Here is a 15,405-nt window from a genome sequence, read left to right as displayed (position 1 = left end):
AAATAAAATTAAGGGACAAGGCTTGCCAGGACCCAACACTTCTTTAAAACAGTCCAAAAGTCTCTCTTAAAATGTCACTTTAGAAACCAATATATTAAATATTAAAGACACAACCCTACTTATCTCACTTATCTACCTAAAATAAACACGGATCATGAGCACAAGACTGTTTACAGCACACTGGTGAAAAGAGTAAACAACTGGGGAACCACACTAGACGTCCATCAGCGGCTCATGAATAATAAAAGCAGGTACATCCATGTTATGAAATGCCATGTAGCAAATAAAAGGAATGAGATACCTCTCCATGCTGGCAGAGAAAGATCTGATTAAAAAAAAAAGCAAACAGAGCATTTGGAGAGTATGAAAGCCTTTATGCTGAATATAGACAGAAACACAATCCTAAACATTTCTTTAGGGGTGTGTGTGTGTGGGGGGGGGGTTAGAGTGAGAGAGAGAGTGAGGAGGAGAGAGAGACACACAGATAACCTGTATTCATCTCTTGAGTGTGGATAGCGGCCAGTCAGATTCCAGAGAGATTTTACACTATATCCGTGATGTGTGAATTTTTTGTCAAAAGACTGTGTGTGTACAGGCATACACACACATACAGAATTTGTATTTTATACATAAAATACAGGGAAAAAATGAAACGAAGTAGGCAAGAAGTCAGGGTCGGAGGGCATTGCCCTCTTGACTCTGTTGCTCAACACTGGGCTTGAGGAAACCAAGAAATGAAACATACTCCTTTGAGCGTGGAGAGAAAATCTGGAGGGAGTCTCCAATGCGTCCTCTGTGCCTGGAAGAAGAGAAGGAGGAAGCATCTAGGATGGTGTAAATGACTGAGTCATGAAGATAGAAAGCCGGGGGTCATGACTCTGAGCAGCGAGGGATGCCTCTTGAGAATCCTAGGCACAGGTCCCTTGCACAGTCTACGTTCTTCATGTCAGGTCACTATCAGATCTATCTGGAACAGCCTAATTCAGCCCTCTCCATCTGTCTAGATCACCTTTATTCTAGCAATTCCGAAATACAAAGCATACGTTTCCAAGGCTATACCTGATAAGTCAGACCCCACCTCACCACTCTGAAATAGTTACAGGAGTGAGAGGCAGTGGAGTGAGAGTCAGTGGCTTGGGAGAAAGAACAAAAGAGAGCCTCACTCACACTCCAGCAAGAATCCTCGATTTGATTAGCGGCACTCAACGTGTGCTTAGGTTAAATCTTCAGATCAAGAGGGAAAAACAACTGGCCTACATCCACTCCGGAGAATGAAAAGTGATGCTGAGCACCCCAGGTGAGGTGTTTAAACTCTTAAGTTAAGGTGTTTAGACAAAGTTTAAATGAAATTTGACATAAATAGGAAATCCTATAAAACAAATCCTCAAAAAATCCATCCAAGGTTTAAAGCAAGGTCTTCAGTGACTGTCCCTAAAAGTGGGCTCTGGGGCAAAAAAATGGAGCCTCGCTATCAATCTGCTGTTCCTCAAATCTGTGTCTGAACAGAGAGACCAAACCCTCCGGTCACAGCAGAAGCAGGACAACAGGAGCTGTCATGAAAAACCAGGGCTTCTAATTTTGAATATCTCCCCTTCAATTTTGGAGGTATTCTGTTTTGTATTTAAATCCTCAAAAGTATAAAAACAATGTTCTCACTGTATATTTACTTTGTGACACTGTTTTCGTAAACTTCCCCAACTCAACTGGGTGTTGACACTTACTGTTATTAACACACACTGCTTCGTTCAACACACACACTTAAAATGACAATTCTCAGGAGAGGATGTTTCTACGAGGCAAATACTACCATAACTATATTTTTAAAAAACTGTACTTCTATCTGAAAGTACCAAGAATAGAAACAGTAGCAATTCCCACACCCGGATGACCTTTTTCTCCATGTTGACTAACCCAACTCATCATCCATGACAACATCTAATTTATCCTCTGAGGTACTTGCTGATTTCCAGGTCTGTAAATGTTCACATTGATTATTTTTCCACAAGTGAAAATTTTAACATCTGCTTTCATGAATGTAAATTTCATTCTAAGACTCAAATTTAAGAAAATGATGATGTACCACTGGGCTTTATTTATAAAGCACTAGATAAATAACTGCTGCTACTTAGTGACCAACTTATCCCAAGCTAGGCCCTAGTCTACAAATTATCCCAAGCTAGGCCCTAGTCTACATGCCTTGTGCTTTTCATTTCAATAATTCTCACAATCACACAAAAGTAAATGTATAATAGGAATGGTATAGCATTTTCTTCACATAGATTGCACATTTTGGTTAAAGATTATACCAAATGAGTATGATACATGCGAAAAAAGCCTAATAACTGAAAAATACACACACACACACACACACACACAAACTGGGAAGCTGTCTTTTTTCCTCCTAATAAACACTGATTTTAGGGAGGGGGAGGGAGTGGGATGGACTGGGAATCTGGGGTTAATAGATGCAAACTATTGCCTTTGGAATGGATAAGCAATGAGATCCTGCTGTATAACACTGGGAACTATATCTAGTCACTTATGATGCAGCATGATGGAGGATAATGTGAGAAAAAGAATGTATATATGTGTGTGTGACTGGGTCACTTTGCTGTATAGTAGAAAACTGACAGAACAGTGTAAACCAGCTATAATGGAAAAAATAAAAATCATTAAAAAAAAAAAAACAAAAAACACTGATTTTAAAGAACAACAGGTTTTTTAGAAGCCCTGTCTTGGAGGAATTTAACATCAGTAACATTCTCTTCAATCTCGAACAGAGGCAGTCTAACAAACCCCCGCCTCCCTCTGGGAGGTGAATAAACACCTCATGACCCATAACTGAGACTTGGGCTGGTCTAGCACAGGGAGGGAAGAATGCTGGAGTAATTCTGATGGTCTGTCTGTACACCGTCCACACTGACAGTCACTCTGAGATCGCCTACTTCCAGTTCTCCCCAACAAGCTCTTTTCCAAGGTGCCTTTTGACAGGAAGCTCAGACCTCATATGATACTTCTCTAGCTAATTTGCTGCATGAAACAGACTTGCCACAGAGGCATTTGGTTCTTTCTTTTCTTTTCCTTTTCTCTTTTTTTAAACCACAGGCTATTCTTTCTGCCAATTTACCAAAACACAAAACAAAACAAAACGCAGCTTGCCTCTCATCCACCTTAACTTGGGTGGGGCTGAGCAAAAACAGTATGAAGTACATGTGTCTGACTGAACTTTAATGACTGGGGAATAAGTATTTTTGTAAAACACACTGTCTCCAATTGTTGGCTTCCAACAAAATTGAAGGTTACCTAATAAAGTTGTCAGGCAGTAGATCATTAAAAATAAATGTTTTTATTTTTATTTTATTTTATTATTGATGTTTGGCAATAGATCCCTCTGATTTATGGAATATAACTCAGAAGGAATTCAGGGAGTTAAACGACATTCCCATAACTAAACTCCTATTCCCACCTACATATTTACGTTAGCAGTATTCCTTTGCCTTATATTTATAAGAAAAGTAAAAATAAAATTGATGCTGAAACCTATCTCATTCTAGCAATAAGAAACATTCAGCAGTGGATATATAAACATTTAGAATACAAAGGGTACAATTCATCTTAGTAAGAAAAATGTTTTTATTAAATTTTATACAATAAATTATCAAAATGGTAATATTTATAGATCAATTATATGTTTTGATCACCTATATACTATTACTATTTTTTGTAACTTAATCCAGAAGAAATTTAACACTTTTTGAGTTTTAGAATGTCAGAATTCTAAAACATATACACATGTGTATGTGTATATATATACACGCATATTATATAATTTATATATCGTATCATGACATAATATATATTATATATTACATATATAATTTATGTATATTTCTTTAAGAAGAAGAATACTGAAAGATTGACCAATAATTAGATTCTCAAGCATAAAATATTACATTGAGATAAAATTTGGTGGGGGAAATAGAATGGAAATAGGAATTCAAGGAGAAAATAATGATATGAAATTTGACTTGTTCAGGTTTTTTAAAAATGCATGATTTAGTACCAAACTGTGACCCATTGGGTATGCATATTTTAAAATGTCAATATTTACAATATACCAAAATAACATCTTTTGCAAATATTTAAATATTTAAAGAAAAATTAGATATCAACTTATAAATATGTAATGGACACAGATTTTTTAAATGCTTACAGGAACAAGGGAATCTGCTCTAACCAACCCCACTTCACACTCTGTGATATTCTTTCCCTCCTTTCTGCTCATTCAAGACATTTCTCCAAGATCTAGCATCTCACAAGCTCACCTCCTTTATCAAATCTTCCCCAGCTCCCCTAACTCTCCATGACCACCCTCTCCTGTTAACACTTACTATTTAACTCATTTGGCCTGTTCATCTCCTTAAGGAGATACAACACTTAGTATGAATCAGGCTTTATGTCTATTAATTCAGTTAATCTTCCAACACTCCTATGAGGAAGACAATTAATGTCACCATTCTCAGGATGATGAAACCAAGCCCAGGTAGGTAATAACCTGCACAAGATCAAATATCTGGTAAGTAGCAGAGCCGGGATGGGAGTTGGGAATGAAATGCACACGGGCTGAGTCAGGAGTCTGAGTTTTTAACCATCACACTTTCCCTGTATTTCTCATCGCAGTGCCCTTCATTTGAGTTTAGTATAGCACATACTTGTGGGGGATGATATTTCCTGCTAAGAAGCTATGCCTTCAATGTAGCAGCTGCTGTCAAACAGCCCCCAAGATAACCTCTGAGTTCTGAATATGTGTAACCAGAATGTGCTTACAGTCCCTTAAAATAACCTTCCCTTTCATGCCTGTAGGGAATAATCAGATTCAACGTAAGCTACTTATTTCATTTTTTAAAAGTCCCAATTAACAGGAAAAAAAATTCTCAGCAGTCAATTGCATATTATGATATTCCCAAAATGTGTTAATTACCTAAGTCTGCCTAGCCATAACTTACTTAATGCTTTTCACTCTTAAATCAAACTAAATACTGAACGTAGTCCTGGGAAAAATGAGAGATTGATTGCAAACCATTTTAATATCCTTATGAATCTTTTTATGGAAATTAAAACAACTTCTGCGAAGCTCTGAGACTTTGTTTACAAGTGGGAGGACTCCAGGGACGGGGGCCCCAGATTCAAACATGCTTAGAAGATGAATTTAGAAGCAGGGAGTCAAGCACCAAAGAGACTTGATGTGATATTAAGATTCGTGAAGACTCTTTGATGGTGAGACTTAATTGACCTACAGTTTAAGAAACTGAATTCCTAAGAAGTTAAAGAACAAACTCAAGGTCACTCTAAGTTTGCCAAGAGGTGAAAAAGAATTCGGATCCCTAATCCCAAATGCGGTTCTCTTCTACGTTTAACAGGATAAAGTTCATTTTGACTCTTGAAAAGTCATGGGTCATGTTGTGAATCCATTTAGATTATATATTCCAAACAGAAAAAAAAATAAGCAAACTCTTTCTGATTGCTAATATGCCCATGCAAGGAATTATCAGTCATTTCAACCAAAGGAAAGTCTTTTCTTCCATATTTTCTGATGGCAGTTCATTACATTTTACCCCCAGGCTACTCTGTACTTTCTTTTGGTAAGATCCATTACATACAGTACATTTATAATACGTTGGTGGAAAATAGGCAAAAGTATTGCATTGAAGCTATTTTTCCTAAGGGCTGAAACACGGTTTACACAGTTATACTCACTCAGTCACGCACTCACAAACACCTGCCTACGAGAACAATGTCCTGAAGGGGAGGGAAAAAAACTTGAAGGTACGTATTATAACAGATCTGGAACCTGAACCTTGTGCCAGTGAAAATGTACATGACATGTTGGGAACCAATAGCAACCTAATTCTTCAAAGTAGGAGTTGATGTCAGAAAACTAGGGCAGCAAAGTCTGATAATTACAACTCTGAAAACTAATGAAACTATAGCTAGTGAATGTCACTTATGGATTCCAACATCCCTGCAAGATATGTATTCTTTGTGATGGTAAAACACCAAATTACTATAACACAAGTAGGTACAGGGGTTTCTGCTTGCATCATATTTTATCTTCTAATCCAAGATTAACAATAAAAGCTAAAGTAGCCTATTTGGTAACATTTAAGGCTTCGATTTAATGAAAGATGATTACACTACAAGAAAAATTAATCCCCATATCTTCTACCTTTTCCTCCAGAAAAATGTTATTTTCTAAAAACTAAATAATCTTTTAGTAATCACATAATAGTTCTAAAAGGGCATTGCATTAAATTATGGTGACCATAAAATGGATTTCTTACTTAACCTGATATAAGGCAAAAAAGCATGAAGTTTCATTAGAATTCTCTGAAAGTGCTTTTAACTTTTGGAGCTTTTAAAGCTACTGAACACAAGATTTCATCTAATTTAATATTTCTATAAATCTTTTGGATGTAATGTCTGAACAATAATGAAAATAAAAACACTGTTTTTAAGAGCTTAAATGATGTTATTAGAGAGACTTTAAACTGCACCATTATTTCTAGAATCTGGACAGAACACAAATAGAGAAATTAAAATTAAACACCAAACCCAGAAAAAAAACAAGAAGTCAGCTCTTCCAACTCAGTTGATTTCAAAATCGATAATGACCACATCGTTTAGGTAATTTGAAAAGTGTTAGTTGATTTTTGTTCTTGATTTTGTTTTCTGTTGCAGCTTAATCTGGGCAAAAGTTACATTGGAAAAAAAAAAGAATCAGAGAGTAACTAAAAAAAGAGACTGAATTATTTAAATATATTTTATCAGGTTTGTATTACCTTAAGTTTTTAAGAGAATGTTTCAAATAAACTGAATTTGAAAGGTTTAATATAAACAGATACTCAGTAAAGACAATCCCTACCATGAACACATTTGGTTTCTTTACCCTTTTTGCTTAGAGATAGTAAAATCTTTTGTATGATTAACTGGTTTAGTAAACTAATATATATACATGTAATCATAAGATATTAATGGACTCCCTCCCCTCAACCTCCATTTATTCCTGGATCATGAATTTGGTGCTAACGACAGGCTCTACTCATTAATACGCATTCAATAACTCACTGAATACATTACATTCAAATAAACTGCATCTGGTCAGTTTAAAGGGGGCATAAATTAGCCTGTGTCAAAAACTAGTTTAATAAGTCAATTCAAGAATAGTTATTTTTGTTATCTTAAGAAATTTTAAACCAAAGCCAATCTACAAAAGCGTGGAAGATGGCTAAAGTTTTCATAGCACCTAAGATGAAAAGCCAGCCTGTCTACACATTTTGATCAGTCACACAGAAGCCTGGTTTACATGAGGCCAAGGTTTAAAAGAGCTGTCATGTATTTCTCAGTACAGATACTTTAGCACTGCATAATCAAACCCTTTTCAGGTAGTTTGAAAGCCTAGAGAGTCAAACACCCTGAAGATTTCACATCTCTGTCACAGGTCTGGATTAGTGATTTAATTAAAATCCACTAAGCCAGGATCTAGACAACCTGTGCCCTGACATAATGGTATATGAAAGAAAAGGATAGATGGAAATGGGTCACAAAGGCTACCAAGAAAAGACTCCATCTCCAAAACTGGACTCCGCCCCCACCCCCAGGAGAAAGAGATGTTGAGGGGCTCTAATACTAACATGAGAAGGTATACAGTTTGGAAGAAAACCTTTCAGGTGATCTAATAGCTCCATCTTTCACCAACTACAGTCAAGCTGGAAAAAAAAAAAAAAAAGCTTGGGGCTTGACAGAGCAAAAAGAAAGATGGGTATGTCACTGTGAGTAGTTACATATGCTGGTTTCAGGTTCAATCCAAGCAAGAGCAATAAAACTCAACTGCAGAAGCACTTGAAGTTAATTTCACATTATGTCTAACTTATTTATCTGTCATTTCCCCACAAACTTCTGAAGCTTTCTGCTTTCAAGCGGCAAAAGTCTAATATCAGGAAAAAAAGATTCAGCTCAAGTTTATTCCACCCACCGAGACATCCAGAGGCAATCTAGGTCTGCATATTTATTTTTTATTATGACTTTTGTCACGCTAATACTCTAAGTGCCTGTTCAAAACAACCTCTATTCCTTCAGTGACTACTCAGAGCTAGCACTGCCATCCTGGAGAGCTGGGGGTCAATTAAATCTTGGTGGCCTCTGCTCCTGCTCCAGGACTACTGGTCAACACTGGGCATTTCTGACTGCTCCATGGGGGACAGGGGAGAGGGAGAGGAAAGAAGACAAGCCTTTAGCTCTGATGAGTGTGTGTTTGCTGAAATAAGCAAACAGGCCAAGTCAGAGCCTATTAATTTCCAAATTGGCCAATGAAACATGATGGCAAGCTCAGCTACAGCCACAGAAGCAGTAGAGAGCCCTCTAATTTACAGAAACTGCCCTTTGCTATGAGACCCAGATCCCTGGACAACCACAGAAAGCTCAGAAGCTGCATTAATGGACAGATGCAATTCAACAAGAGCCAAAGCAACTAAGCAAATTCATTTGTTGAGAATTTGGAATTTTCTGATGAGTTGCTTCAGCTTAAACTCTGGGACATAGCCTATCCCTAAATATAACTGATGAAAATCAATGGCAAATCAAGCTTGATGATGCAGGTCTGTTTCAAAGGATGCATGTACCATGTCGCCCTCAAGGAAGAACTTTTCCATTCAAAAACAATAGTTTTAAGCAAATTTAAAGATAGATAAGTACATCTTCTGTGTGACTATGCTATTTTCTACCCATAAAATGAAACCTTTGGCCATAGCTGAAAATAGAATTTTAAAGCCCTCAGAAATGTTAAACAACAGCTTACTCAAGAGCACAAAGCGATGGCCAAAAATATTGTTTCGGACTTGTCAGGTTTTGGGGAACCAATAAAAGATTATTTCAGAACTACAGAACTTCTTACAGGCAGCAAAGTCATTGCAGACAATTGCAGAAGTCACATTTAGGACACAAAGTTAGTATCCAACTTCCAGAAGACCTTTTACTTCTTAACACATGAACCATGAGTGACCCTGAAAACATAGGACATTACTACCTAAGAAGTCACACGAGAAGGTCTATCCACATCTGAATTCAAACCAAAGGCAAACACTGATGAGATTTAAAGTTTAATAAAGAAAAAAGTGACATAAAAGCACAGTCAAATTTAGACACTGAAATCTTAGCCAAGAAACTCCCTGAACATAGTACCCTTTGCTTCCCACCCACAAGACCTAAAAATTAAACAGCGACTGCCCATGCATTTTATCCTTGGTTTTGAAGTGCTTTATTACCTACCTGTCCAAATATTCAAGGAAATAATAATTTCCTTTTCTAATTTTTTAGAATTAACAGGAACAAAATTTTTAAAGTGGCACTTTTATGAGGTCCTTTCCTAAGGGAGTTGATACTATGGTAAATGGCCTGGTTACTATGATTAAAATGAAAATTGTGATTGGAAACATATCCCACTCTAAACAGTGTATTCAAAATCAACCAACATAACTGTACAATTCTGAGACTGTTTGTAGCTCCACCCAAACCCTATGGAAGGACCAGTGCCACTGCCCAGAGTTTGGTTTCTAAGGAGATCAGAGGCCTATTTCTTATTACTTGATTAATAAAGAAGCTGCTTCAAAACTATCCTAAAAGCAATTAACAATTGTCCAATATTTTTTGTTTTGAATTTGATATAATTTCCAATTTACCAAAAAAACCCCCCACTATATTGTTTTCAGATGTGTGAAATGAACTCATGACTTAAGGCAAATACTGAGATAGGAAAAAGAAGATACACAGAGGAAAAGAACATGTATAAGCAGGGAGTTAAACGTTTTACTATTTTTGATTATCAAAGGGTAAACACCACATTTTAAATCATACGATAAGTACGACGTCATTTAGACAGATGATTATGTCATCTCAAAAAACCAGTTCCTAAATTTTTAGAATTGACACTAGAAAAGCAGTAATTCATGAATCAGTATAAGTTTGTTTTACAACTGCATTTCTGTTTTCTTACCATGTACGTTATACAGTCGAACTCTGTGAGTAACATGTTCAAAAAAGCAAGTCACGTCTGAATAAAACCTTCCATGTTGCACTATGACAAAAGGCGGTGTTGTATAAACGTAAGGCTGAGGAGAAAAATCACATTTTTTCAGAAAAATCCAAGAAATGCTTATTATAGTTTCCAAACTGGCAAATACCTGATACTTGTAATTTTAAGTGAAAACCGAACCTTATAAGGTACCAGAATATGCACATGCTATAAAAATTGCATAAAGTTTTTCATTAGACAAAATTGCTAAAAATAGAAAATAAAAATGTTTACAACTTGATTGGCCTAAATGGCCTACAAACATTTTTCCTGGCTACATCAATTTCTAATGAAAATCTTTCTGTACTGTCCATATGTTATTTATTAGAAAGAACAATTGTTCTGTAGCAGTGACATTTCCCCAGGCAAACATTTATTATAACCATGGCCCCCACAGTGCAGGTATTGGGTCAGGTGGCTCGGATGACCACAGGGAGTCATCTGAGCAAACAGGAAGCAGGATTCAGAAACACAGTTTAATCACAATCAGGTTTACTTCTCTATAAACCACACTGCCCTTTTACGTCAAAGAACTCGCTGGATATAAAGCAAATTTACCAACTTGGAAAAAACCAGGGCAACCACTGGTTTAGTTTTCACTAGTCAGAATCTAGATGGCAGAAAATATGGGAATAGAACACATAACATATATGACATAGAAACAAAATTTAAAGCACTTACAAAGAACTTTAAGTATTACACCCCTTAGAGAGCTAGGCCTGCAACGCAGCACAAGGTTTACAGAACTGTGTAATTTTCTTCCACATTTACCTCTTTGGCTAGAGAAAAATATTCTGAAATTAACATAATGCTTTATAGTTAACAAAGTTCTTGTACCTAATTGCCGCATAGCTAGAAAGTAATGGAGATGAAACCTAGGGTCATGAGGTCTGGGCTCCTGCCTCTTACTGATACATTCAGCTGTCTCTCCCTGATGTTCTTTTATTTCTTCTTTGTAAACATATGATTCTCTTTATCCTTCTATTATTAGAGCTACTTAAAGATAAAGTAATTTTAAATAAATTAGTGATTATAATTGTCCATGTATAATATTTTACAGCACAGCAATTTTTTTTTTTAAGTGTAGGAAAAGTCAATCAAAACAAAATGCCTGTCTGACAACAAAAGCTGTTAAGTGAGAAAACACTGATATAGATGATCTTTAGGATCCACTGCCCATCCTGAAATGCCTACTATGAGCTGTAGTTTATCTTTAATTTCTCACTGATTTAAAAAAACTAAAACAACAAAAAACTAGGATCCTACACAATCCCTTAAAATCTATATTTGATTTTATTAGCAAGTTTTTCTACACTGTAGAACAAAAGTAACTTTTTCAGGAGACAGTTCTCTAGACAACAAAATGTGGAGACTACTTATCTTAAAGTGGACAAAGTCTACATAAGTGTAAAAGCAAAGGGAGACTCTCTGAAGAAAAAAAATATAAAATTGACATAAAAATTAAAAGCTACTCTAACAGAAAAATCAAATAATGAACATACTAAACACACTGAGGGAATGCTTTGCAGTAAATATGAAAAAGGATTCATTTTACCATATATAAAGAATACTTACAGATCCGCAAGTCATTATGGATAGAAAAATGATTAAAGAACTTAAATAGAAAACTCACAAAAGAAATATGAAAGATAAATAAAGGTATATAAGAAGTTCAACCTTCCTAATAATCACAAAATTATTAACAGTAAAATATTTTTCACTTATTATTATAGGCAAAGCATTTAATATGGCTAGTTTTCAGGGCTTAGAGTGGTACATTACAGAGCTACTTTCAAAAGAAAAAATGCTGGTGAGTGTGAATATGTATGTCATCTCCCTAGAAGGTAGGTAACTAGCATGCCTATGTCAAAAGCCTAAAAAGGCTTCATCCACTGACACAAAGTGACTCTCCTAGAAAGTTATTCTCAGGAAATAATCAGCCCTGTATAAAAAGAATGCTATAGAGAAAGCTTATTACAATGTTACAGTAAAGTACCTGGAGAAAATGTACATATGCAACAACAGGAAATTCTTGTCTTCCCCACGTATGTGCATACATACCCATTTTAAATGGGAGAACCTTTAAGTTCCACTCTCAGTGAATTTCAATTATACAATACAGTGCTACCAACTATAGTTACCATGTTGTTCATCAGACCCCCGGACCTTATCCATCTTATAGGCAATAGCTTTTAAACACAACAGGGAATATTAAAACTGTTTTCAAAGAACATATCAGATTATGAGCACTGTCATAATGAAAAATAAAATATGTTCATGTAGGAAGACAAAATGTGAAAATGGGGAAAAAAGGAAAGGCATATAGAATAAAAGACAATAAAAATACATCAAAATGTTGGCAGAGGTTTTCATGGGCTTGTGGAATAGTTGGCACATTTTATTGTTTCCTTCAGTTTTCTACATTAAATGTGTCATGATTTGTATATACTACCATTTATAATCAAGAGTAGGAAAATTTTTGGTTAGGTTGTTTTTTTTTTTTTTTTTTTCCTTTTTAGGGCTGCACCCATGGCAAATGGAAGTTCCCAGACTAAGGGTCGAATTGGAGCTTCAGCTGCTGGCCTATACCACAGCCACAGCAACGCGGGGTCTGGGCAGCATCTGACAACTGTTCCTGAGCAAGGCCAGAGATTGGACCTGCATCCTCATGGATACTAGTTAGACTCTTAACCTGCTGAGCCACAACGGGAATTCCTGGTTTGTTTCTTAACGTGCTAAAAGTTAAGGAGAAAAATGGCTCAGTGGGCAATCTATTTTTTTCCCATATGGCTAGACATTCCGTGTCTATGGATACGCCATGTTGCATAAGTACAAGGCAACACAACAGCATCCTAATCCTAAATCAAATCTAGCTTCTTTCCCTACAGAGCACTTGTCCATTGTAGCATCCCAACTGAATTCCAATTCTTAGAAATTTTGTGTTCATCTAGCATTCAACTAAAAATTGCTAAGTGTCAATAATGATATATAATAGCGGAGCCGATACATCTCTTTCTAAGAGGTGACAATGTAGTGAGATGCATTTGTTTTTCTCTTTGTTATTCTTTCAATAAATGCTTATTCACTGCTTAGCTCATAGTACTTACCCTGGCTTCCCCATCGGGTAAGAAGAGGTAGGCACCACTCTTGTCCTTTTTATTCGTGGTTCCATACCATGAAAACTGCACTTTTACTACATGACTTTTACCGTCTTCTTTATTTATCATCTCCTAAGGGGAAAAAAAGTTTAAGGTAACTCACTATTAAGATATTAATGAGTTGCATCTAGTTCCACGTATATGTCAATTTAAAAAAAATTACATCACAAATATACATATGACTGAGTCACTTTGTTGTACAGCAGAAATTGACACGACACTGTAAATCAACTCTACTTCAATGAGAAAATAAAACTACATAAGACAAAAAAAAAATTACCTCATGATAGATTTTAAAATGCTAACATTCAGCCTCTAATATTCACAGTTCTTGAAGAACTACCCAAAATTTTATACTTTATCTTAGGCTTTAAAACCTTTATAAGAGGAACAAAAAACATACCGTGCCAAGTAAGAAAGAAAGATAGAAATTAAGAGATTCAGACCAGTACTCTCCAAACTTTCTGTACTTTTCATAATGCTATGGTATTTTCAGTACATAAAAGTGACAAGCCTTCTATAAATTTCAGAAATATTCAGAACATACCTCCATAAGCCCAAACTGACCAAACCGCAGCTTAATAAAAGAGTTTTCTAGAGTTATATCTTCTTGAGCACTTTTTATATTCATGTTGAAAATGCCTTTATTTGCAACATTGCCATTATATAGGACATATTTGGCTAAATGTGGATTTGAACTTGCTGTTTCCAAAATTTTATACACTTTTAGTCCCATTGGTGGTATCTGTGCTAGAAAAGAGATCTTTACAACATAAAGGAGAGAATTTATTAAAGAGAAATGTAGTCTACTGAAAGGAAGCCATTTATACTTCTAGTAAAAACAGAAACTATCATTTTATTTCTTTAAAAAATTTTTTATTTATTTTTTTGTCTTTCCAGGGCCGCACCTGCAGCATTTGGAGGGTCCCAGACTAGGGGTAGAATGAGAGTTGCAGCCGCTGGCCTATACTACAGCCATAGCCATAGCAACACCAAATCCCAGCCATGTCTGTGACCTATACCACGCTTATGGCAATGCCTGATCCTTAACCCACTGAGCAAGGCCAGGGATCGAACCTGTGTCCTCATGGATACTAGTCAGATTCACTTCCGCTGAGCCACAATGGGAACTCCAGGAAACTCTCATTAAAAGTATGTATGCATATATATATATATATATATATAAAATACTATTCTATAAACACACTTTGATAAATTATGGGTGGGGTACTCACATCTCTCTTTATCCAGGAAATCTAATAGCTTCAAGTGAGTAAGACTATCAAAGGCATTAATGTTTTCGTCCAACACAATGCATTATGCAACCACCCTCAATTGTCCTACAATGCTCTTAATGGATGCTGAGGGGGGGAATTCTCCATGAAGGTTAGGCTTACTGTGAACAATGATTTTTCCCAATATTAAGAATCTTTTCATAATGCTATGGTATTTTCAGTACATTAAAAATAAAAATGGTAAATGTAACAATATAAATGTTTAGCACATTAGTTCAGTCAATACTGGCCATCAAATGCCTGGGGTCCAGCAGGCACTGAACAAGCCATGGAGGATACATACACCCAGAAACATAATTCCTGCTTGATAGGATGTTTCCTGTAAAATCCGACCAAAACTTTTGTTATATTTTTCTTCTTTCCTTGAAGGATTACCAATTTATAAAAGTAGCCAGTAAAGGCTTTTTTAATTCTCTTTTAGAGTTCCTAGCTTTGGGAATCGTACGTTCCCAAAGTACGATTTAAATTGTACTCCAATCTCTAAAAGTTCAATCTTTCCAGTGACATGGGGTGGGGAGGGGTTCAGTTTAATACTCTTATTTTAGGACATTTTCCCAAAAAAATGTCTATTACATGAGCCTAGTTTTTTCCCCTAATTATAGCTCAGAAAAGCTTCTTCCTTATTTTAGAAAGTCTTTCATGGTATATAAATGTCAGCTTTGCAATGAAAATTTGAAAGGATCCAAAGTTATTTAGAAGGATAGTATTTATCTCCATTTCAATATTTATAACTGTCATTAAATTGAGTTAGATCAAAAAAAATTCAAAATTTTATGAGAAATGATTATTTCATTACTCCAGGAAAAAGTTACAATGCATACACTTA

General features: G+C 35.8%; 1 protein-coding gene across 2 annotated transcripts in view; it reads right to left on the bottom strand.

The window, feature by feature from the left end:
* The window catches only part of MAN2A1 (mannosidase alpha class 2A member 1), a 177,561-nt gene that overhangs the window by 33,702 nt on the left and 128,454 nt on the right, over positions 1-15,405 (bottom strand). For both annotated transcript variants that reach the window (XR_014838488.1, XM_003123823.7), the window contains 3 exons: positions 13,832-14,047; positions 13,234-13,356; positions 10,049-10,163 (listed from right to left, as the gene is read on the bottom strand). Coding sequence is in view for 1 of the 2 variants with exons in the window: in XM_003123823.7 (XP_003123871.5) it covers positions 10,049-10,163; positions 13,234-13,356; positions 13,832-14,047 (454 nt within the window). In the remaining variant the exon portion in view is untranslated. The remainder of the gene's footprint in view (positions 1-10,048; positions 10,164-13,233; positions 13,357-13,831; positions 14,048-15,405) is intronic.

Source organism: Sus scrofa, chromosome 2 (genome assembly GCF_054392235.1).
Source record: "Sus scrofa isolate SSC_HxYL_T2T_F1_AM1 chromosome 2, Sscrofa_HxYL_maternal_Yorkshire_Landrace_v2.0, whole genome shotgun sequence".
Taxonomy (NCBI): domain Eukaryota; kingdom Metazoa; phylum Chordata; class Mammalia; order Artiodactyla; family Suidae; genus Sus; species Sus scrofa.
Note: the sequence above shows the minus strand (reverse complement) of the source record. Positions and strands in the feature narration are given on the sequence as shown.